Source organism: Triplophysa rosa, linkage group LG1, assembly GCF_024868665.1.
Source record: "Triplophysa rosa linkage group LG1, Trosa_1v2, whole genome shotgun sequence".
Taxonomy (NCBI): domain Eukaryota; kingdom Metazoa; phylum Chordata; class Actinopteri; order Cypriniformes; family Nemacheilidae; genus Triplophysa; species Triplophysa rosa.
The window spans coordinates 14,384,172-14,406,811 of record NC_079890.1 but is presented as its reverse complement, the minus strand read 5'-3'; the positions used below and the strand labels follow the sequence as shown (position 1 = coordinate 14,406,811).

Sequence of the window (22,640 nt, the reverse complement as noted above, 5' to 3'; positions counted from 1 at the left end):
ATGATGAATAAATGGAGAAAAAAAAATCCTCGGGAGAAACCAGGCTCAGCCGGGAGGGCCAGATCTCCTCTGACGTGTCATACATGTGAAGACTGGTACCACAGCTAATATGTGTCTAAATATATTTTGTGTTAATAATTACAATGACAATTCTTTGCTAATAATTCGGAGCTGAGTTGACTTTTTGAACCTCCACTCTTCTTGTCTTATTAGATGACTTCTTCCTTTCATTATCCATCTATGTGACATGAAATTAAATTAAATTCAATGAAGATGAGCAGAGTATGACTGAGTCACAATGTGTGTGTGTGTGTGTGTGTGTGTGTGTGTGTGTGTGTGTGTGTGTGTGTGTGTGTGTGTGTGTGTGTGTGTGTGTGTGTGTGTGTGTGTGTGTGCGTGTGCGTGCGTGCGTGCGTGTGTGTGAGTACATGTGAATGTCACAAATGTCTCTGTGGTTTCCTGTCAGCTGCACTTTCTCACAGTCATCATCACTGCTGTCCAATCAGTTCTCAGGCTTTTTATTATTTTTCATGTGTATAGAACAAGAGGAGCCATCTGTAAAACAATAGCAGATTTACATCTACAAAACTAAGAGCCCAAGCCATCTTGACAATCTCAACTGGAGAATGCAGGAATGCAAATGTTTCGAAACAGCTTCATAAAGAATTCAGCATTCAATCACATATGTAAACAGTTATATGATGACTGAATTCTGGTGTCCGTGTCCGCTACTAGAGCAAAGAGCAGCAGCTGTCGTTGTTTGGCAGACTGGCACCCCATATCAAAAAGAAGTTTATTCAAGTGTGCTATAAGCATACTTCTTTTAAACTTAAAATAGGAAAGTATACTTTCAGTCTACTTCTTATGTACTTCTCAGAAATATACTTAAATTTACTCTTAAGTATACTTGATTTTACTGAGTGAAAAGTTTATGTATATTTGGCCTGTACTTGTAATAATATCTTTTGACTTCTAAGTATACTTGGCTTGTACTTGTGTCTATTCTTTTGCTTGAGTAGCCTATTAAATACATTTTTCTCAAAGTTAGTAGTGCTCTTCTTATTATTCAGGGTTTTTTTTGGACAAAACTTCGGTGCATAACTTGTCCCGCACCGCATTGTTTGTCATAGACCCATAAATGAGGTGTAAAATTGAGCGGCTTATTGAGGAGTGGTGTGCTATGACTTTTATAAGTGATCGTGCATATGATGGCGGTGAAGCTTTCGAACCATGCCCCAGCAATTATTTAGAGCATCCTAGAAACCACCTTACAACACCTTTGCAATGACCCAGAATGGCTTAGCAACACCATAGCAACCACCTAAAAACACTTAAGCAACCAAGTGCCAAGTTTTGCCACAGCAAGTAAAGTTTATTTTCTTCAGAGTTTTACATACTTCAGAATCTTCATATTTTCTTCTAGTTTTTCACACTGTCTTATAACTTACATCTTTTAGTTTACACTGTAACTAGTCCGATTTGGGATGGAATAAAATAAATACAAATGCGTGGAACTTAAATGCTTGCTTAAAATTTGTATTTATTTTGATTTGACATTTTTTCTTTACTTAGTTTAACTTTGCAATGACAACTCTGAATTATAGAACGTGATTAAACTCAACATATTCATTTATCTGTGCTTACAAGTGTAAATTACATGTGTGTATTGGTACTGCTGGTGTGCAGTTCAACCTGTAGGTGGAGTCCATCTGAATACTAACGGAGTGAATGAAAGTGAAGAAGCACCGTATGTTGGTGCTTTTCTATGATATTTGTATCGCTGAATGGCTTAATTTTCATTGTTCAACGACACAACAGTAATGTTAAGTGAGTTCCACGTTAACATTACATGATAGGACTGTAATAAAGTTTCTCCACTGTGTTGTACTGAGATTAGCAAACTAGCAACTGCTAATTGTTTTGATTATTTTCAACGTTACATTTACATTTAGTCATTTAGCAGACGCTTTTATCCAAAGCGACTTAACAGAGAGTTCAGGGAGCAATAAAGCGATATGTCATACAGGAGCAATAATACAATAGGTGCTAATACAAAGTTTTTGTTTTGACTCTCTTTGGTTTTTATTTTTGTATTTACCATATAGAAAAGTTTTCTATTTATTATATCTATTTCATAATTTCCTGTTTTATATCATGGCATGTAGACAAGACGCTGGGAAATCACAGTCTTGTAAAAACAGGATGGAGCTCGGTGGGCAGTCGGATGTGAAGAGGGCGAGCAGGTGGCAATGAACCCGCTATTGTTGAGGGAGAAGGGGTGGGTCCTGTCATTTAACACTTCCCAGAAACGCACAAGAGTAATACAGACCTGATCCCTGGAGGAAGACCACCATCTGGCTGCAGAAGTACATGAAACATCACTTAAGAGTTAATAGGGAACAGTGAAATATGTGTTTGTTAGTGGTTATATACAGTATAGAGTATTTCAAGGTTTATTTTGGAGATTTGGTGATACGGTTATTTATTATTTATGAAAATCAACACATGGGGCTCTATCATACACTTGGCGCAATGCGCGACGCAAGTGTTTTTTTCTAGTTTCAGCTCGACGCAGTCTTCATTTTCACGTCCCGTTGGTTAAATAGCAAATGCATTTGCGCCCATTTGTGCGCCCATGGGCGTGCTGGTCTGAATACGAGGTGTGTTCGAGGCTATTTTGAGGCAACTGAAATAGACTGCGCCATTGACCGACTGAAACCTGGTCTGAAGTCAACGGCGCACTATATTTTTGTGATTTATATATTGACAAAAACATATATTTTTGTCATGGGTGCACAGCTAAAATAGGGCCCAAAGACTGTTGACCGCCTTCTTCCCAGCTCATGTTAGACGTGCTGTTGCCACCTAGTGGAAATCTGGCAAACATACATGTCAGATTTACAAAACGTTACTATGCACCAAGTAGGATGAGTGAGTTTTTTATTGTAACGTTCATCTTAAGAAAGGTACATGTAATTGCAATATTTCTATCCTTCAGTTATTTGGTAAGGGAGTGTATTTCCTGTTTTAAAGAAAAACATGTTTATTGTTTCGTTTGAACAGTAAAATAAGAGTGTATCTTTAATTAGGAATTCAACATTTCACATATTAAAAATTTCAGACAAAAAAATACTGTAAGCATTTTTCTACCAAATACTTGCTGTATAACAAGTATACAATTAAGGAAATAATGGCGTCACTTAAAGCTGTTAAATAAGGATCAATGAAAAAATCTGCAGTCAACTTTGGGGGTTACGCTAATCTTCATTTGGTTCACACCATCAAGGAAAAGCTTCATATTGTACCTTCTTACAAATATCCTCAACTTAAGGATGTAAAAAAACATAAAATTATCCTCTGTACAAAAAGGGAAATTTTAACGTCTTCAAATCCTAAAACCAGCATGGTAAAATAAGCTAAAATATATACACACTAATAAAAAACAAGCAAAAGCACAACCCAAAAACAACGCTGATGTACAAACATAAATGACAGAATTATCAAATAGAAATAATTCTATAATTATTTTTTTTCTCTGACTCATTTAAGGACAGAGTGGCAATCCTGTCAGTCTTTGTACATCACAGAATGAACACAGGTTAAATATCTAACAAAAAGTCCCTTGATTAAACAAAAGCAGGCCTTTGTGGTTTTTCTGTTTTCAATAAAGCATAAACCGAAGTTAAATAGGCTGTTAGCTCAGAGTTTGGGCCGCTATAATGAAGGAACATCAAAGCAAATGGGTGTTAAGACTGTTGTTGTACAAATAGACTACTGAGGAACCTCAGGTCACAAGCTTTTCATTAATTGATGTGGGCAGCTTTCATGTCCTACCCTTTAGGTCACACAATAGGACTATTCGAGTTGCACTGAAAAGACTCGATTAGATATATCACAGAGGATTTACATATTGTTACAGATGAAGAGTGAGCTTATGCGGTTCATAAACACAAACCTAAATCTTAAATCGCAAGTTCATCTTTTGGAAACATTGTGTGTACTGTAGAAAAAGAGGGAGAGCTGTTTTTCCATGTAAATAAGGGAGAACAGAATGCGTCCATGTGTGTGTGTGCGTCCATGTGTCTTCAGTACTTTGGCACTTTGGTGTAGTCCTCTTGGTGTACACTTTTGCAAAGGCCCATGGACAGAATCATACCGAGGAGCTGTGGGCAACATATGAATTGGTCAGATCAAAATATAAATGTTCCAATAGTACATTGACATTGCATTTCAGTGAACACTACTGAGGCAGAAGAGATAAAACATACCTCAATGACAGCCACACCAAGGCAGATTCCAAGAATGACTCCATAATTTGTGAAGAGCCAGCTCTCCACGTTCGCCAGGCAGCCCTGTTAAAGACACAATATGTTGTTATAAGGTCACTCAACTGAACTGCAAATGTAAGCTAAACTTATTGTTGCTAAGTGTTGATTTCCCATACCATCTCATAGGTGGGCCAGTCCTTAGATGTGGCCTCGCAGAAGCCACTATCTGCAACATTAGAAGGAGGGAAGGAAGTATTGTGGCAGGAGCATGGGTACAAAAACTGTGAATTGTTCTTTATTACATGGTTTAAAAACCAATCCATACGCCCATCCCAGCCACAACACTGCATCTGAGGACAGGGAAAAAACAATAGCATAAAGAGTCATATAGGTTTAGCTTGACTATAAACCAAAATGACAAAAGTCCCCGTTCAATTTAAAGGTTTTTGGCTTTAAGTATGAATATAGTTAGCTTTAAGGATATCTATCTTTGGATAACTAGTGTGATCCAAAACATTGATGAAATTCCTATTTAGAAGATATAAGCATTCAAAACTTACAGTATCTCAAAAAGAATCAACGATTTTTATGAAATCATTCTGCACTTCAGCTTCTCATCAAATCAGAACAATCAAAGGCGCCCTAGAATCTAATGAATCTTGCATCTGCACACACCATTGACCATTTTAAAAGGGCAGGAGCCACTCAATGTGTCCCACCTGAATTTCATGATGTTTCAGAGAAAATTACCTCAATGCATCGAACAAAGCTGCAGATTTCAAGGCACTTCAGTAAGTCTTTATAGCCTCTAACCCACAAGTATTCGTGAATAATGCATATAGACACTGTAATTTCTCATGAAGGTTTGGAGCCATTTTGGTGTCATTGACATGGCTTGTTAAATATGGGCAAATGTGTTGAACTGTCAGCTGTAAAACCGATCTGAAACATTAATCTCTCTCAGGGCAAAGTGAGCGTTTTTACATTCCAGAAGCTCCCACAGTAACAGGAAACCTGTGCCAAAAGTGCCCCAGAGCTGTTTGCTTTCCTACATTCTTCCAAATATATTCTTTTGTGTTCAACAGATCAAAGAAATTATGAAGTAATTTCCTACTATGGGAGTCAATGGGGTCCAACAACTGTTTGGTTATAAGCATTCTTCCAAATACCTTTCTCTGTGCTCATCAGAACACAGAAATTTACACAGTTTTGGAACAACTCGAACAGAACAACATGATGACAGAATGTTTATTTATGGGTGAACTATCCCTTTAATACACTCGAGCTTGAGATAATGTTGAGTGACTTCATAAGGAATTTAGCCCATTTTCAACTCACTGTTCTCTGGATGTAGTCCCAGGCCTGCTCAGCTGTTTTGTTCTGTCCAGGGTAGTTCACCGTGATTTTGGACACAATTTCAGTTGTCTCCTTCCTCAACTGAAACCAGAGTTAAAAGGGTAAGTGGATTATTATTTTAGCCCCAGGTGTTCGACCTCAGATTCACTTTGAATGGTCACTAATGCCCGGTTTCACAGAAAAGGCTTAAGAGTAGTCCCAGAGTAAAATAAAAGTTTGAGCTGTCTTAACTGACAATAAATTGCTGTGACATCTTAAAATATGTCATTCCCATTGTTTTGTCTCAAGATGCACACCAGTAATGTTTTTATCGAAGGCATTTTTTATTATTTTTATTTTTATTTCAAGGCGCCTTACTAGACACTAAGGACACCGTACAATGAATAGAACAACAATTCATAAAACCATTAATACAACATATGATCTAACTGACATAAATCAAAGTAATCATAAACAAGCATACAAAAGTAAACATTAGAATAAATAAAACAAAACATAATCATTAAGACCATAAGTAACCCTAAAACAAGTGATATAGTCATCGAAAAGCCTGCCTAAAATAAAATTTTAATAAAAGCGACTTAATTATCCTAATTTAACTAAGGCATAGTCCTTGCTTAAGCTAAGCCATGTCTGTGAAACTGTGAAAGAGTTTAGCCAGTTACGAGTTACAGAAAAAAGCAAATGCAGCATTTGTAGTAAAAAATATATCTTCAACTATCTAGCTGGCGGTTAATAGCTCGTGGTTTTATTCAAAATCTATCTGCCCCAAATTCTCTATGATTTATGACTAATGTATCCTGCTCAGATGCTTCCTATCATGTCCTTAGAGACACTTGCTGATAGCTGACCCAGGTGGAGTTTGTCTGTGTGTGTGCGTGCGTGTATAGCCGCTTATTCTATATTCTGTACCCAAAACTGAGCATAACCTCTCTCTCGAGACATCAACATTTGTGAACATTGTAAAAGGGAAAAAAGTTATTTTGGGGTTAGGGTGTGGATTACAATAGGGTAATGGTATTGTATTTATAACTACCTGTTTATAGATTATAATTAGGTTATATACCTGTTTAGGTTATAATTAGGTTTGGGTTGGGTTTAGGGTAAGGTGTGTGTGCGTCCAACTCTTTGTCCTTATCCTGTGTCAACAACATGTCATGTATTTCCTTCTCATGGGTCAATATGGTGAAGGTCTACCTACAGTAACAAAAACAATCCTGCAAAGAAGCATTTCCTAATATGTGCAATAGGGGGCAGTGTCTTTTTATTTTCAGCCCTAATTCCCTTGACCTCTTTTTGTGCTGCTCTAGAAATTTAAACAAAACCTTCACAATGAAAATGGACCACATGGAGATTTAGTCTAAACCTTTTTATAAAACATAAGCCGGGTTTTTTATAAGCAAAACACATGCAGCCTGTGAGAGTCCTGCATCCTAAATACTGTGCTGCCAAGCTGGCTGTCACATTCGGGTGTTAAGCATTGGGGCGATCACTCACCACATCACGCTGGAAGTAGATGAGAACGGCAGCAGCCACTTGAGCGAGGAGAATGACTAACAGACAGGTGAAGTACTGTAAAGGAGAAAAAAGACAGAAACGAGGGCTCATGTATACACCCACCACATATGTCAGCCTCGCATGTATTTCACAGTCAGCACATATGTGCAACAGCTGGTTCAATCCAGTCTACTCAGGTCAAGTGACAAGAAACCACACAGCACGGTTAAAATTTCCATATGACACTCATGTTAACACAGAGGGCAGAGGTTCCTCTTTGGATTTGCATGGAAATATGTTATTTGAAAAACAAACAGGAACCTATTTAGAATTGAGTTAAAACCATGTTTGAGCTTGTGCATTTATGTGTGCGTGACTTACAAATCCAAGCAAACAGCGGATCTCATAGATGGTCCCCAGACAGCCCAGAAATCCCAGAATCATGGAGAATGATCCCACACCAATCAGAATATAAGTGGCCACCTTTAAGGCAATGGATGAGTCCTCTGTAAATAAATACAAACAAGTTTCACTTCCATATGTACCACATAATTCACGAAACATCATTCATACGTTCCTCTTGCCTACTTAAAATCAACACATGATAGATTTGAATTAAATCACGTTTACAATCACCGTGTCCACTTTGGTTTTCCTAAAGCTATGCACTTTTACTATTCAGATTACATTGGTTTGGCACGTTCTCAGTGAAATGCTCAACGCCAGTATCGCCTGTCTATCCTTGAGTATGAATTGTGTAATATTGAGATTTATTTGGCAGGCTTCCCTTGCAATCTTCACTACAGTTGTGCCTCTCTGTGTCTTTACTCCCGAAAGTGATTCAACTTCCTGATTCATTCAGACTCGTGCATACCGTCAGACTGAGAATCCTCAGAATACCTCAATGGCTCCCCGGCAAAAACAACTTTAGCACAGACAGCCTGGCAAACAATACTGCAGTGTGGAGCGGAGCCCTGTGGGGCTGTCTGTGTGATTGTGTGACTGTGGGTGCTACGGATACAATGGGCCGTCATGTGACCTGATGTAATCATGGTTACGAAACCAAGCTCTTATCATCAGAGCTATCATCAGACTTGGAACGGTCATGTCTGATGATGCCCGCGATGACCCCCTCAGCCCTGATGATTACAGCTTGCGTGATAGCACAAGTAACACAATGACTTCATCTTTTACATAGCTCACAAAATGTGCTCTAAAGGCCTGTTCACACTAAGAGTGATAACCAAGACGACAGTGTATTAGTGTCCACACCAACGGATGATATCATTGTTTATTCTAGGCTCGTGTGCTGCACTTTTATATTTTAAATGTGGGAGCCCTTTACATTAGAACAGATTTTAATTGGCAGTCAATGTTTTGTTGTTCATCAGCTGGAAAAAATAACTCTGAAAGTAATCCCAATGACATAATTCCTTTGTGTCTTTTTCACTATACATCTGCTGTAGACCATTCTCTTACATTTAGAATGATTTTTAAAATGTCATCTTTATAGTTATAGTTAAAATATAATCATGTTTAAGCTTGCCTTAAAGGGATAGTTCACCCAAAAAAGAAAATTCTGTCATCATTTACTCGCCCTCTTGTCATTACAAACATGTATTTCTTTCTTTTACAGAACAGAAAAGAAGATATTTTGAAGAATGTTGGTAACCGAAGAACAGCGGTACCCTTTGACTTCTATTGTATGGACACAAAACCAATGCAAGTCAATGGGTAACGCCATGGTTCGGCTACCAACATTCTTCAAAATATCTTGTTTTGTGTGAGTAAATGATGACCGAATTTTCATTTTTGGGTGAACTATCCCTAAGTATTAGATTAAGTAGTCAAACTGAAATGTAGATATTAATGATTAAGATCGAGCTGCCCAATGAGCAGTCTGTGGTTGGAAATTGAAAGGTTATGGATGTTAAATCACCTTTAATCACGGTTAAGTAAATACAATTGGTATTTAATGGAACAATGCAGAGCGAGTTTGATTTGGAATTATTTCAGCCAATGGTGTTTATAGTAAGGAGATTCAGGGACACAGCATTTAACACAGCATGAGTCAGAGACATGGCATTCAGCTGTCCTGAAATGGCTTAACTATCAGTAAACAGCTGTAATTGGATTTTTAAAAATTGAGCTGGAGTTTTGAGTTGGAAATAGTGAGGCAACGCCGTTTTTGTGCCATGTGGTAAATATTATCAAAATTCTCTGTCACCATAACAATTCCTAAAACAATAGGCAAATACGACGTTTTTTCTCACTAAAGCAAATTCCTTTGTCGCTTTAACTGCTGTGCTCACCAGAAACCAAGTTCAAAGCGTTTGGCTGAGGAGAAAAATCAACTCAATGATCCTGTTTCACTTATGCTGTCCAATGCAAGCCCCCCAAAATGGAAAAACTTCTATAATTTTCCATAAATACAAGAACACAGCATATATGTCTGCACGTTAGTTTTCACTTTTCTGGCTTTAGTACTGTAAATCTCATTTCACCCCATGTTGCTGAAGTGTCTAATGGTGGTGTCTAAAGGAAACAGGAAACCCTTTGGAGATCACTATGCCACTGAAGGCCACTGACATCTGGATTAGAAAAACAATGATGTTCAGCAACTTTTTTATAATGGAGAAAAGTTCTCCACACTGAAGGCATGGCTGCAGTCCCAGCCAACAGCCACTGTTCACTGCAGGAATGTGTCAGTCGTATGAAATATGACGTGGAAAGGAGGAATACGAGACAGATTCACTGCTGTCGGTATCATGCTATGGTGCGAGCCTAGGCTTTCCTAAATCAAAGTTCTGCTGTGTGCAATCCATCAAACGCACGCGGTTCTTCGGTAACAGAAACTTTTTTCCGGCACAGCCACTCCAACTGGGGGTTATGTCTCGGGTCATGCGGGCCGCAGTTTCGCAAGACAACCTTCAAAATGCTGAGAACTTTTCCAGAAAGGAAAGTTAGATGCTGTGACTGTTCTGTAAATCAGAGGACTGTCAGAGAGACCATTTGAAACTACCACAACGAAACAGAAAATGAGATAAAGAGACATGCTGTTCCATATATACAGATATACTGTATCACCAGTGCTTTCCAATGACTAACGCGAAGAGAGGACTGATCCGAGCAGTGACGTGATGCATGCTAATGTGGGAGCTGCTAAAAGAGCCCTGTGTGGCTGCAAGCGAGCACCTGCACACTGCCTCAGACGTCCTATGTCACACACAGACCCTGCCTGTCTCGTACTTAGAGGGCCGCCGCGCGTCTCGGACATTCAATAGATGATGATCCGAGGCCAGCTGTGAGCCTGTAGCTCCGGCCCGCTTGGCAGCATATGTGAAACACAGACCCAGTGACCCAGAGCCGGCTGCAATGGCCTCTGGGATGGAAAACAGATCAGAAGCGAGCAGTTGGGGGAGGGGTGGTGAAAAATACAGCGTCCATCCTGGACCGTCCATCCCAGAGCCTGAATCACGCGGTTTAAGACGAGACTAACGGCGCTCATCAAACAAAAGCAAACCAGAGACAGATGCCGCTGTAAAAGTGGGTCTGACTCACTGGCGCACAGGCCCGGGAGGTTCGATTCAGAGGCAGAACAGGCTAAAAGAAAGGTTCACTAATGAGAACATAAAAACTCTTCTCTTACTTTGGATTTTACTACAGCCAACTAACAGAAAAGAAACTCTCCGAGGGGGCCATGAATAGCCTTTTAGATTAATGCGTGTGCAATTTTAACCCATCTTAAAGAAAAGATTTGGGTTATTGAAAGCATCATTTTTCCACTTAAAGTACATTCAAGTCATTGATGGTCTCATCTGTCACATTTGATGCTTTTACTTCAGTTCCCCCGCATTTTACAAAGACAGGTAAAGAGGCTTACGCAACACTGCGATGAAGCTCTGATTGTCTAGGAGGATCCACAGGCCAAATCCCATAATCGTAGATCCGAAGATCTGTAGAAAAAAAAGGAGAATCAATCATGCAGTACAGGACAAGAGGGGAAAACAGGGGCCTCACATTTCAATTTACAAGCTGCAACTTGTTCGCTCCAAATCTCTTGGACAGAGCTAAAGAGGGAAAGTTTGAGTATTAATGCCTTCCATGAAAAACAGCGTATGTTTAAGGCAGGACGGCGGTGTGTATGTGTGAGCGACACACTAATCCTGGCCTTTAGGAAGCCCTGGACTGTTCCCTGATGTCCCTTTCCTCTCAGCTAACATCTGGGACTGATTGAGCCGTGCCTCTGCGTGGCAGGAGGGGAGGGGGGAGCTCAGCGGATGTAGCATGAGTTCACCACGGCCTTCACTAACCCCATTGAACCCCCCAATATACTCTTCTTATCTCACAGGGATGCACAGCTTACTGTCCCAGCCAATGCCGCTGTACTGTAATCCATCAAACTGCCGTTGGCTCTACCTACTTTTCCTCTGCGTACACAATGTATGCCACGGCAACACAAGAAACACGCTCTCTCAACGTTGTTGTCACATGTTCAACTTCCTTAAGAGTAATATGTTAATATAACATTGGGGGAGACCCTTTGAAGACAAGGGGGAAGTGTCTGGAAAATTTACATAATTCCATTCAATTCGATTCAATTTGTTCAGTCGTCACTTACACAGTTATACACATGATACAACTTGTAGTGAAATGTAGGTATGGTCAGAAAATGTAATAGAAAGTTGTACAATGTACAAGTTCTACATAAAAATAGGATTTAAATAATATTAGAAATTGATTGAAATAGATTTTTTGCAAATCCATTTAGTGAATCTACTGGTGCAAAAATAACACAGTTAAAAAAAATTGGGCCCAGTTATAATGTAAACAAGAAAATTGGTGAAAGGGTTAAATAATGTTACCAATAAAATTAATCTTTCTGCTCTTTCTGTAATTTGTGAGCCTGAGCACACAGGCCTGAAACAAAAAGAATAAACTTGGAACAGCAGTTTCAATTTTTCTCCATGGAACAAGCCCAAGGATGACAAGAGAGAGTGTTTCTCTAAGAATATAATATATAATAAAAGAGTAAACTGTCGGTGAAACGAATAGCAAACACTTCATCTGGATGGTAATGAAGAGCGCATTTTTGTAAGAGACAGATGCAAGACTGCTATAAAATACGTACAGCTGAAACACATGTGGCTTTGCCTGGAAGACATTAAACATCATTGACTTATTTATGGAAAGGTTTGGATAACACAGATTCAGAATATCAGTTTTGTAGTACATGTTATGAAAACTAGGACATGGGTTATAAATGGGCTGAACGCACGGTATAAATTATAAAAAGAAACAAGGAACAAGAAACAAGGATGGCTTAGAGAAAATCTAACGGCGCTGTTCTAAGAATATGCAAGAAACCTGTGCAGAACAGTTCATACCTTCTACATTACTAATGCTTGGCTGTTAAAACAGTTGGTTCTCAAACACTTACACATGAAACTAATAATGACTACACAGAGTTCATGTAAAAAGAATCAACTCCAAATATTTTACTTAATGAACCATTACTTGGTCTTTAAAAGCGAAAGAATGAAACTTACAAAGAAGATTAGGTTGAAGAGAAAGAGGAAGTACTTGGTGGAAGTGATGCATCCTTTCCCCATTTTTCTGACCCTGTAGAAACCCAAAACAGAGAAATAACATGAATTTAATGATAATCTTATATCAGATCTATGGACATGATACAGATTAGAAGAAGAAATCAGCAATATAACAATGATTGAATCAGCGAGACACATATATGGAATGCACAGGATCAATAATATACTGTAGGTCAACTTTATTTTCCTTAAATGTTTGATAAAAAGACAACTGAATATAGCAAATGCAGGGTTTTTCCTGGCTCAAAATGAGGCAGACGTGGTGCCATCCTGATCTTGTACACACACACGTAGGCCTACCGTACCTTTAAGTGGCTTAACCAAAGTGACTTTGAGTTTGACATATTAAAAGTTCTAATAAACTTAGATAAAAATGACAATTATTAAGTTATATAAAACATTACTTTTATTCAACCAAACAGAAATGTTTTTTTAATCAAATAAAGCTTTTTTATCATTTCAACTAACTTTTCAGCCCACAATAGCCAACTGAATTAACCAGTCTTTCTAAATGAGCAAGGCTCGTTCACATCTTGCATTCTCTGTGGTTCACTTTAAATGATTCAAGGATCTCTTATATTCGCTAGTGACTGAAAAGTTCAATAGTTTAAATGAATCGGTTCAAATGAGTCATTCGTGTGCGAGGCGTTCATACTGGCGAACTCGCTGTGTACAGTATACGCTTATTCAAGGATCCAACTGCACAGCTAAAGACATTACAATGATGTACGTCATGTTAATTTAATAAATTTCAAGAAATTAAACGTACTTGGATGCAAAACAAACAGCCGTGAAGCACAGGCTGGCTCTTGTTCTGCAACTCTTTTTAGCGCCTCAGTGTGCTGATAACGAAACAGCGCCTCCACTATGGCGTAATGTCGCAACTGCAGTTACAAATGGCAGTCTGTTAAATGCACACAGCATTTCTTGTGAAGACTCGCAACATAATTTTGGCGAGAGCCTGAGGCGGCACGTCATTTGACGGAGGCGGCCGCCTCCAATTTCTCTATGCAGGAAAAACCCTGAAATTACATGCTTACCATCATACACACAAACCTATATTTCTGATACATACTATGCCCTGCCTTCAAACACACCATGCACCATTTCATCAGATAAATCTATGCAGTAAACAGCACTAAATTCCACAGGACAGGTCAATACTCTCATCTGGACTGTGTCTGGCTGTCGCCATACTTTTACACCATTACCCACATTCTGGCCATCATTAATGGGTTAGAATTATAAAAGCTTACTCAAATTCTAGGGCTGTAACACAGCTACACTATTGCTTAAGCCAATTCTGTGCAAACTTAGAGAACATTATAAGCTTTCTTATAATGCAAATAAATAAATGTTATACAGAGCTACTAGGTAAATCCCTGAACATCTAACTTTATGCATAGGGAAATGTAGGCCACAATTGTCATGGCTCTGCTTCATTTAGTCATGTTTTTCTTGGTCCTGTAGCAGAGCCATGGCAAAGCCTTAGGTTTTGTGTGAGAAGACCATGGGATGTTTATCTTCTGATATCTCATGTGTTTTCTCGTGTCTTGTCATTGGCCCCTCCCCTCTCGTCTCATGTATTGCTTTCCTGCCGTGTCTAATGTTTCCCACCTACCCTCGTTAATTATCCTTCGTTTGTCTACCCTTTAAATAGTCCTCATGTTTCATTGTCTTGTGGCTCTTGTACAAACCCGATTCCAAAAAAGTTGGGACACTGTACAAATTGTGAATAAAAAAGGAATGCAATCATTTACGAATCTCATAAACTTATATTTTATTCACAATAGAATATAGATAACATATCAAATGTTGAAAGTGAGACATTTTGAAATGTCATGCCAAATATTGGCTCATTTTGGATTTCATGAGAGCTACACATTCCAAAAAAGTTGGGACAGGTAGCAATAAGAGGCCGGAAAAGTTAAATGTACATATAAGGAACAGCTGGAGGACCAATTTGCAACTTATTAGGTCAATTGGCAACATGATTGGGTATAAAAAGAGCCTCTCAGAGTGGCAGTGTCTCTCAGAAGTCAAGATGGGCAGAGGATCACCAATTCCCCCAATGCTGCGGCGAAAAATAGTGGAGCAATATCAGAAAGGAGTTTCTCAGAGAAAAACTGCAAAGAGTTTGAAGTTATCATCATCTACAGTGCATAATATCATCCAAAGATTCAGAGAATCTGGAACAATCTCTGTGCGTAAGGGTCAAGGCCGGAAAACCATACTGGATGCCCGTGATCTTCGGGCCCTTAGACGGCACTGCATCACATACAGGAATGCTACTGTAATGGAAATCACAACATGGGCTCAGGAATACTTCCAGAAAACATTGTCGGTGAACACAATCCACCGTGCCATTCGCCGTTGCCGGCTAAAACTCTATAGGTCAAAAAAGAAGCCATATCTAAACATGATCCAGAAGCGCAGGTGTTTTCTCTGGGCCAAGGCTCATTTAAAATGGACTGTGGCAAAGTGGAAAACTGTTCTGTGGTCAGACGAATCAAAATTTGAAGTTCTTTTTGGAAAACTGGGACGCCATGTCATCCGGACTAAAGAGGACAAGGACAACCCAAGTTGTTATCAGCGCTCAGTTCAGAAGCCTGCATCTCTGATGGTATGGGGTTGCATGAGTGCGTGTGGCATGGGCAGCTTACACATCTGGAAAGGCACCATCAATGCTGAAAGGTATATCCAAGTTCTAGAACAACATATGCTCCCATCCAGACGTCGTCTCTTTCAGGGAAGACCTTGCATTTTCCAACATGACAATGCCAGACCACATACTGCATCAATTACAACATCATGGCTGCGTAGAAGAAGGATCCGGGTACTGAAATGGCCAGCCTGCAGTCCAGATCTTTCACCCATAGAAAACATTTGGCGCATCATACAGTAAAGAGGAAGATGCGACAAAGAAGACCTAAGACAGTCAAGCAACTAGAAGCCTGTATTAGACAAGAATGGGACAACATTCCTATTCCTAAACTTGAGCAACTTGTCTCCTCAGTCCCCAGACGTTTGCAGACTGTTATAAAAAGAAGAGGGGATGCCACACAGTGGTAAACATGGCCTTGTCCCAACTTTTTTGAGATGTGTTGATGCCATGAAATTTAAAATCAACTTATTTTTCCCTTAAAATGATACATTCTCTCAGTTTAAACATTTGATATGTCATCTATGTTGTATTCTGAATAAAATATTGAAATTTGAAACTTCCACATCATTGCATTCTGTTTTTATTCACAATTTGTAGTGTCCCAACTTTTTTGGAATCGGGTTTGTATTACGTTTGATGTGCTTACCTGTATATGGTGTCGTCGAGTGCCTTTCGTGTGCCATGTTCGCTGTGTTCCTGTTTTCTGTGTAATCCCCGTCCAGTAGTAAGTGTTCAGTCAAGTTTTTGTCTAAGTGTTGTTTATTTTTAGTTTAGTGTCAGTTAGTCTGCGTCCTGTTGTTTGTATTATTATTTTGTGACCTTTCGTTTTCCCCCATCGAGGGTGTTTTGTTTTGTACCTTTTGTTTTGTTAAAAGAATAAAAATCCTCTCTGTTAACCCCTTCACCTCTGCCTGCCTGCATCTGGGTTCTTCCGCCACGAGATCGTGACAGAATACAAGAGCCATATCAGAACCCAGCGGGCAGCAAGATGGATGGCACGGCGTCGTCCTCACAGTCCGCCCTAGCCCGCTTGCTGCTAGGTTTCCGCCAGGGGAACTACGGGAACCGGGAGTTCGCTGGGGCATTCTCGGCAGTGGTTGAGGCGACTGAGTTCAACGAGGCAGAGTTGAAGACGATCTTCAACTGCTGCCTCACTCAGCAACTCACCCCGTCTGAGAAGAGGCTGCTGGGTCCCCTAGGGTTCGCGGCAATGGTCAGGTTCGTGGCCAACCGGGAAGATCCCGGGGATGGGGTTCCACGTGGGACTTCCACCTCGCGGTCGATCACGCCGGAGGGCCTCGACCTGGCTGCCGCTACCCGGGGGGACTCAGTACCCTCCGGCTTGAGCTCCACGGTCCCCGTTCACTCTGGCGGCGCCGGTAGCGGGCGGGGAAGGGGGGATCCGGGGATGACGTCGGCTGACTCCTCCGGTCCCCACGGATTCGCCAAGGTCGGCTATGGATCCGGCGGTGTGGAGAAGGAGGGAGAGGCGCAGCGGGGGAGCATCCATGCCGGTGCAGCCGGCATCCAGTCCGGTGCGGCCGGAATCCAGTCCAGTGCAGCCGGAGTGCAGCCGGAATCCAGTCCGGTGCAGTCGGAATCCAGTCCGGTGCAGCCGGCGTCCAGTGTCCAGTCCGGTGTAGCAGCCGGCATCCAGTCCGGTGCAGCCGGCATCCAGCCCGGTGCAGCCGGAAACCAGTCCGGTGCAGCCGGCATCCAGTCCGGTGTCCAGTCCGGTGTCCAGTGTCATGTCCAGTGTCGTGCCCAGTCCAGTGCAGCCGGTGTCCAGTCCAGCGTCTCAGCCGATGATCCAGCCGGCGTCCCAGCCGGCATACCAGCCGGTGATCCAGCTGGCATCCCAGCCGGGAGCCAGCCCGGGGGCAGCTGGCGTCAAGCCCTGTCCAGACGGTCTTCCAGCCGGCCTTCCAGCCGGTCATCCAGCCGGCGTCAAGCCCTGTCCAGCCGGTCTTCCAGCCGGCGTCAAGCCCTGTCCAGCCAGCCTTCCAGCCGGCGTCAAGCCCTGTCCAACCGGCCTTCCAGCTGGCGTCAAGCCCTGTCCAGCCGGCGTCAAGCCCTGTCCAGCCGGCCTTCCAGCCGGGTCCCAGCCATGTCCCACCGACACTCAGGTCGGCGGTCCCCCCAGGACTTCCCCTAAGTCCCCCAGGACTCCGCGCCTTCGAGCGCAGCCGGGGACTAAGACTATTCCCCCTTCTCCCTACCCCCATGGACTGCCCCCTATGAGCCCTTGTTTGGCCCCACCCCCCCTCCCATGTTTGTTATTTTTATTGTCCCACCCTAGCCCTGTTGTTATTTTGTCATGTCTGCCGTTGATTTTGTTTTCTCTGTTTTGCCTTGTCCTGTCTGTCTCCCAGTCGGTCTTGTCTCGTCCGTCTACCCCTTGGTGAGCACCTGGAGGTGCTCATTAAAGGGGGGGCTTCTGTCATGGCTCTGCTTCATTTAGTCATGTTTTTCTTGGTCCTGTAGCAGAGCCATGGCAAAGCCTTAGGTTTTGTGTGAGAAGACCATGGGATGTTTATCTTCTGATATCTCATGTGTTTTCTCGTGTCTTGTCATTGGCCCCTCCCCTCTCGTCTCATGTATTGCTTTCCTGCCGTGTCTAATGTTTCCCACCTACCCTCGTTAATTATCCTTCGTTTGTCTACCCTTTAAATAGTCCTCATGTTTCATTGTCTTGTGGCTCTTGTACAAACCCGATTCCAAAAAAGTTGGGACACTGTACAAATTGTGAATAAAAAAGGAATGCAATCATTTACGAATCTCATAAACTTATATTTTATTCACAATAGAATATAGATAACATATCAAATNTTCGTGTTTTATTTCAAACCTGTCCTAATCGATGTTCCTTGTTCCCACCGTGAGTCATTGTTGGTCTTGTTTATGTCAGTTTAAGTCAAGTGTTTTATAGTCTAGTTAATAGTTCTTGGTTCCTGTGTTTTCCTGTTATCATTTATTCCCATTGTCTTTGCCATTTTTCCCCCGCGTGGGTTTTTGTTTTGTTATTTGTTTGTTATTAATAAAATACCCCTGTTAACCCCTTACCTGCCGTTGCCTGCATTTGGGTTCTTCTCCACGCTCGTCGTGACAACAATAGCAGCACAGAACTTTATGGGCCACAAGATATATGAAGGGTTTGAGGATTATTTAAAGGTCCAGTATGTAATTTTTTGAGGATCTATTTACAAATGCAATATAATATACATAACTATGTTTTAAGAGGTGTATAAAGACCTTACATAATGTACCGCTGTCTGCAATTCTTCTCAAATTTCCACATTGCTCCTTTTAAAGACTCTCTTTTCACACACCTTATTGAACAACTTTATATCTATGATCAGTGATGTATAAAGTACCTAAAAGCAATACTTGACTAAAAGTACAAATATCTTGCCAGAAAATGTCTTTGGTAGAACTGAAAGTAACCTTTTAGAATATGACTTGAGTTAAAGTCTTAAAGTAACAGATAAAAATTGTATTTAAGAATCAAAAGTACTTTTTATATTAAATATTCTTAAGTATTTCAAGTAAACGTCAAGCAAACGTTGTTAGTAAAAAAAAATTTAGGATAAAGATAAAAAATGAAAAGAGAGTCTTTAAAAGGAGCAATGTGGAAATTTGAGAAGAATTGCAAACAATGGCGCTTACATGGAAATTTACAACTTTGAAAAGGATTTGTCTCAAGCTCAGTAGTTTTATCTGGAACAACATGCTGCCAAATTGCTAAACTATTAAAATACAAGTTCAGAAACCACATCTTTATAACTTTACTTTATAAATTATAACCCTCCCACCCCCAATATTATCCCTCTGAGAACAACTTGGAACAAAATCGGAACAAATCTGTCTGGCCCTTATTTCTTTCTTTCCTTGTATTTCCCTTACAGTAACATCCCAGTCATTTGATAATTCATTGAAACTGAAAAATTTGCTGTTTATCTTTAAAAGAAGCAGCACATTAAAACCTTGCGTTGACATTAACCACGGAGAGCACCTTTTTGCACTTGCACATTGAGCTTTAAGCAATAATTGGTTCAGCACTGTCATGGTGACGGGGATCGCCGACTTGTCTATTACAGTTCTGTTTCTATGCTTTTATTTTGTAGTAATGAACATGCTTAGGGGAAATGTGTCAGAGCAAAAGTATACATTTGGTTCAGGAAATGTAGTGGAGTAAAAGAAAAAGTCTGCAGAAATATAAAGACTCAAGTAAATAATGTCTGCCCGCCAAGTGTGCCATTACATCAAACCCTTTTCCTTCTAAAAAGTTACATTTCCAGAAAAAATCATATTTAATTAAAACCTTTTAATCAGTTTGTGGGGAACTAACCTTAGGAGACAAAAGAAACTCACCCGACAAAAAATTTAGTGTAATTTTAATGTAGTTTTGGAGAGATAATTGTAGTGCTGCTGAGCGGAGGCCAACCAGCCCAATTAAAACCCTCTCATATCCTTCTGCCATGAGAGATCGTAATTTTTTTCAGGGCCTTTATATGTCCCATGAGACAAAAGTCCACGGAATGAAATTACCTGCACTTCCTCCTCATTCTACACAGTCAAACAAGGACTCATTTATACCTCTCTCACAAACGCTGTGCGTTAAGACACAACAAAAAGGGCCATAAACAAATTCAGCCTTGGTAAGAGTTGTGTGCCTCTATTCAGGGTCATCAGCAGCATTGAGCTGATGTACTTTATATGAAGGTCAGGGCTATTATGTCTACATAAAGAGGGTGCCAATGAGACACGTGTAACTTATCCATCCACCACAGCACTGATAAAAAGTGTGTCACAATGCACTTACTAAAATTTTAATCAGAACGCTACCACAGGGGGTGACAATGTATCTACAGGAGTTTATCAGTGGCATTCAGCTGCATTTTTATCTTATCTCTCTCAATCCTGAAACTGCTTTAGCAAGAATATCAACAAAAACCACCTCAGAAGTGAATAATGCAATGCTTGTCAATCAAAGCTAGTGAGTTTGGCTTTTTTAAGAGTGTCTTAAAAGGGCGGTTCACTCAAAAATGAAAACCTGTATGACTTTCCTACTTCTGCAGAACACAAAAGATATTGTTGAAGAATGTAGATAACTGAATAACAGCGGTACCCATTCACTTCTATTGTATGGACTCAAAACCAATGCAAGTCAATGGGTACCACAGTTGTTGTTCGGTTTCCAACATTCTTCAAAATATCTTCTTTTGTGTTCTGCAGAAGAAAGAAAGCCATACAATTTCATTTTTGGTTGAACCCTTTGAACTAATCAGACGGATTCTCTACAGAGAGGCGCGTTCAGCCCTCAGTTCATCAGCATTCAGCGCATCAACCCCGTGTACACCGAGGTTGTAGTTCATACCCTGTTCTACGACCACCCTCCCCCACGCTCACAGAGACTGGGCCAGCTTTGATTTCCCACCATGACAATGGCAGCTTTCAGCCACGCTTTTCAAGTCCAACAAAGGGAGAAACTTCACACACTCAGGAGCTCACTGCAGCCATCAAGTTACCACACCGAACACCCTAAGAGACAGGAACCTTAAAATCCAAAGTGCGCTTACAAGTGCACAACTGATACGGAACCAACCCTTGAATAAAAGTAAATGAGCATGAAGCAAAAAACTGATACTTCATCAGCGATTCAACCACTAAAGCTTTCCAGTTTTTGTAATTTGCATGATAACTATATTGAAACCTTTGCATGACAAACGAGCTGCTATGAAGGGGTGCGGAGTGCCCTGCTTGAAAGAATAAACAGTCTCGCTATTCGACGCTGTTCTTCCCGGCATGCAGAAAAAAAGAAAAGAAAAGTGAAACCCCAAATAAGGGGAAGCCCACAAGAGCCGACGGTCTTGTCTCTCCACGCCTACTTTAACCAGAAACAAGGAGCACATTCATTAGCACAGTTAATCTCGCAACTTGAACACAAAGGCCAACTTGATGCCACCAGTCATGTTAAAGTGGCCTGAACAAGAAGCTACTAAAATAGCCTGGACAAAGTATTAAAAGTTGTCCAGTTTTAGGAGCTCTGTGTAGAAGATTCATGAGCTCAATTTTAAAGCGATGACATTTTTTAAAACCGAGAGAGCCAGGTGTGACTGTTTGTGATATCACCTCTTGATGGAATGCAGGCAAACTGGGTGTGTTTGCTATCTGCTTTTTGTTAAAAAAAGGAAAAGAAACGAAACGAAACGAAACGAAACGAAAAAAAACAATATATATATATATATATTTTTTAAATAAAATACTTATCAAAGCTTTGGAAAAGTGCTGACAAATAAACTCTCAAATACGATGATGATGATTGTATCTTCATCATCATCGTGCAGTATTTGACACTAACTGATTAGTAGTTGATATGCAATTTCCCAAATTAGAAAACTCATAAAACAAACTCATTTTTAGAAAAAGACCTACACCTAAAAAGGACTGACACCCCTCCAAAACGTGCCAAATCACATAGTTGTGAACCGACCTGACCTACATAGGACAGTCTCATATTACAGTTCATAAGCAGTGAATTAAACCGAACTCACAGACATGGTCCTTTAAAACTTATTAAAGGGAACAACAATAGAGTTTTCATTTGTGTAGGATAGACAAATGGTTGCTCAAGTCACTCAACTACAACATTGTAAACGGATAACACTCCTCGTCTGCAGGATTCATTTGTTATAAATGAAAGCGAAATCATGAAGTTGAGAAAAACAGCCATATTCGTTGCCATTGTGATAACGTTGACTTTATTTCTCAAAGGAACGGAAATCCTTAACCTCAAGAGAGAAAAATGATATAGCTTAAAGATATAAAAGTTCAACAGTCGATCTCTGTTACTGTAGCGTGCGCCACATCAGCGCAATAAACGAATGAAAGACAACAAATAGTACAGGTTACTTGACACAAAGAGGCATTAAACTATCCGCTTTTAAAACGTTTTAAAGACACAAAATTACAATGTTTCACTTTATGCGTAGGTTTTTCAGCTCAAACTATCTAGGGGGTAGGATAAAAGCACATATTCTGTATCAAACATAAATGCGTTGAATTAATCAAAAGTCCTGTGAGAAAAGCATACTCACGTTTAGTGTCGGGAAAGTACAATAGATGTCGGCTGCGCGTGTCGTCCAGCGTTAATGAGTTTAATGCGAGTGAGCAGCTCGGCGTTGAAGGATAAAGTCTGCTCTCATTCTCCACCGTGTGGTTGTTCTTGACATTAGCGAGAAATAC

The 22,640-nt window shown here is 40.5% G+C and overlaps 1 protein-coding gene across 3 annotated transcripts; it reads right to left on the bottom strand.

Annotated features, from left to right (window-relative positions):
• Positions 1 to 3,873: 3,873 nt before the first annotated feature.
• On the bottom strand, positions 3,874 to 22,621 carry cd82a (CD82 molecule a). 3 transcript variants are annotated; one of them, XM_057342516.1, is made up of 9 exons: positions 22,493 to 22,621; positions 12,671 to 12,743; positions 11,005 to 11,077; positions 7,503 to 7,627; positions 7,122 to 7,196; positions 5,607 to 5,705; positions 4,445 to 4,618; positions 4,269 to 4,352; positions 3,874 to 4,163 (listed from the first exon to the last, which is right to left on the bottom strand). In XM_057342516.1, the coding sequence occupies exons 2-9, from the start codon at positions 12,731 to 12,733 to the stop codon at positions 4,086 to 4,088; spliced, it is 771 nt and encodes a 256-aa protein (XP_057198499.1). In that variant the 5' UTR covers positions 12,734 to 12,743; positions 22,493 to 22,621; the 3' UTR covers positions 3,874 to 4,085. The 3 variants fall into 3 exon arrangements, with proteins under 3 accessions (XP_057198499.1, XP_057198506.1, XP_057198489.1); XM_057342523.1 differs by lacking the exons at positions 11,005 to 11,077; positions 12,671 to 12,743; positions 22,493 to 22,621 and adding an exon at positions 7,996 to 8,218 and having other exon boundaries at positions 4,445 to 4,527; positions 5,610 to 5,705; XM_057342506.1 differs by lacking the exons at positions 11,005 to 11,077; positions 12,671 to 12,743; positions 22,493 to 22,621 and adding an exon at positions 7,996 to 8,188.
• Positions 22,622 to 22,640: the final 19 nt, after the last annotated feature.

What these genes read in the sequence shown, in the direction of transcription:
- cd82a (XM_057342506.1), bottom strand. Translation starts at nt 8,173, where the DNA reads ATGATTACATCAGGTCACATGACGGCCCATTGTATCCGTAGCACCCAC. An exon ending in TCTACTTCCAGCGTGATGTG is followed by an intron (nt 5,706 to 7,121) that starts GTGAGTGATCGC and finishes CTCTGGTTTCAG; the next exon opens with TTGAGGAAGGAGACAACTGA. An exon ending in TTGGTGTGGCTGTCATTGAG is followed by an intron (nt 4,164 to 4,268) that starts GTATGTTTTATC and finishes TGTTGCCCACAG; the next exon opens with CTCCTCGGTATGATTCTGTC.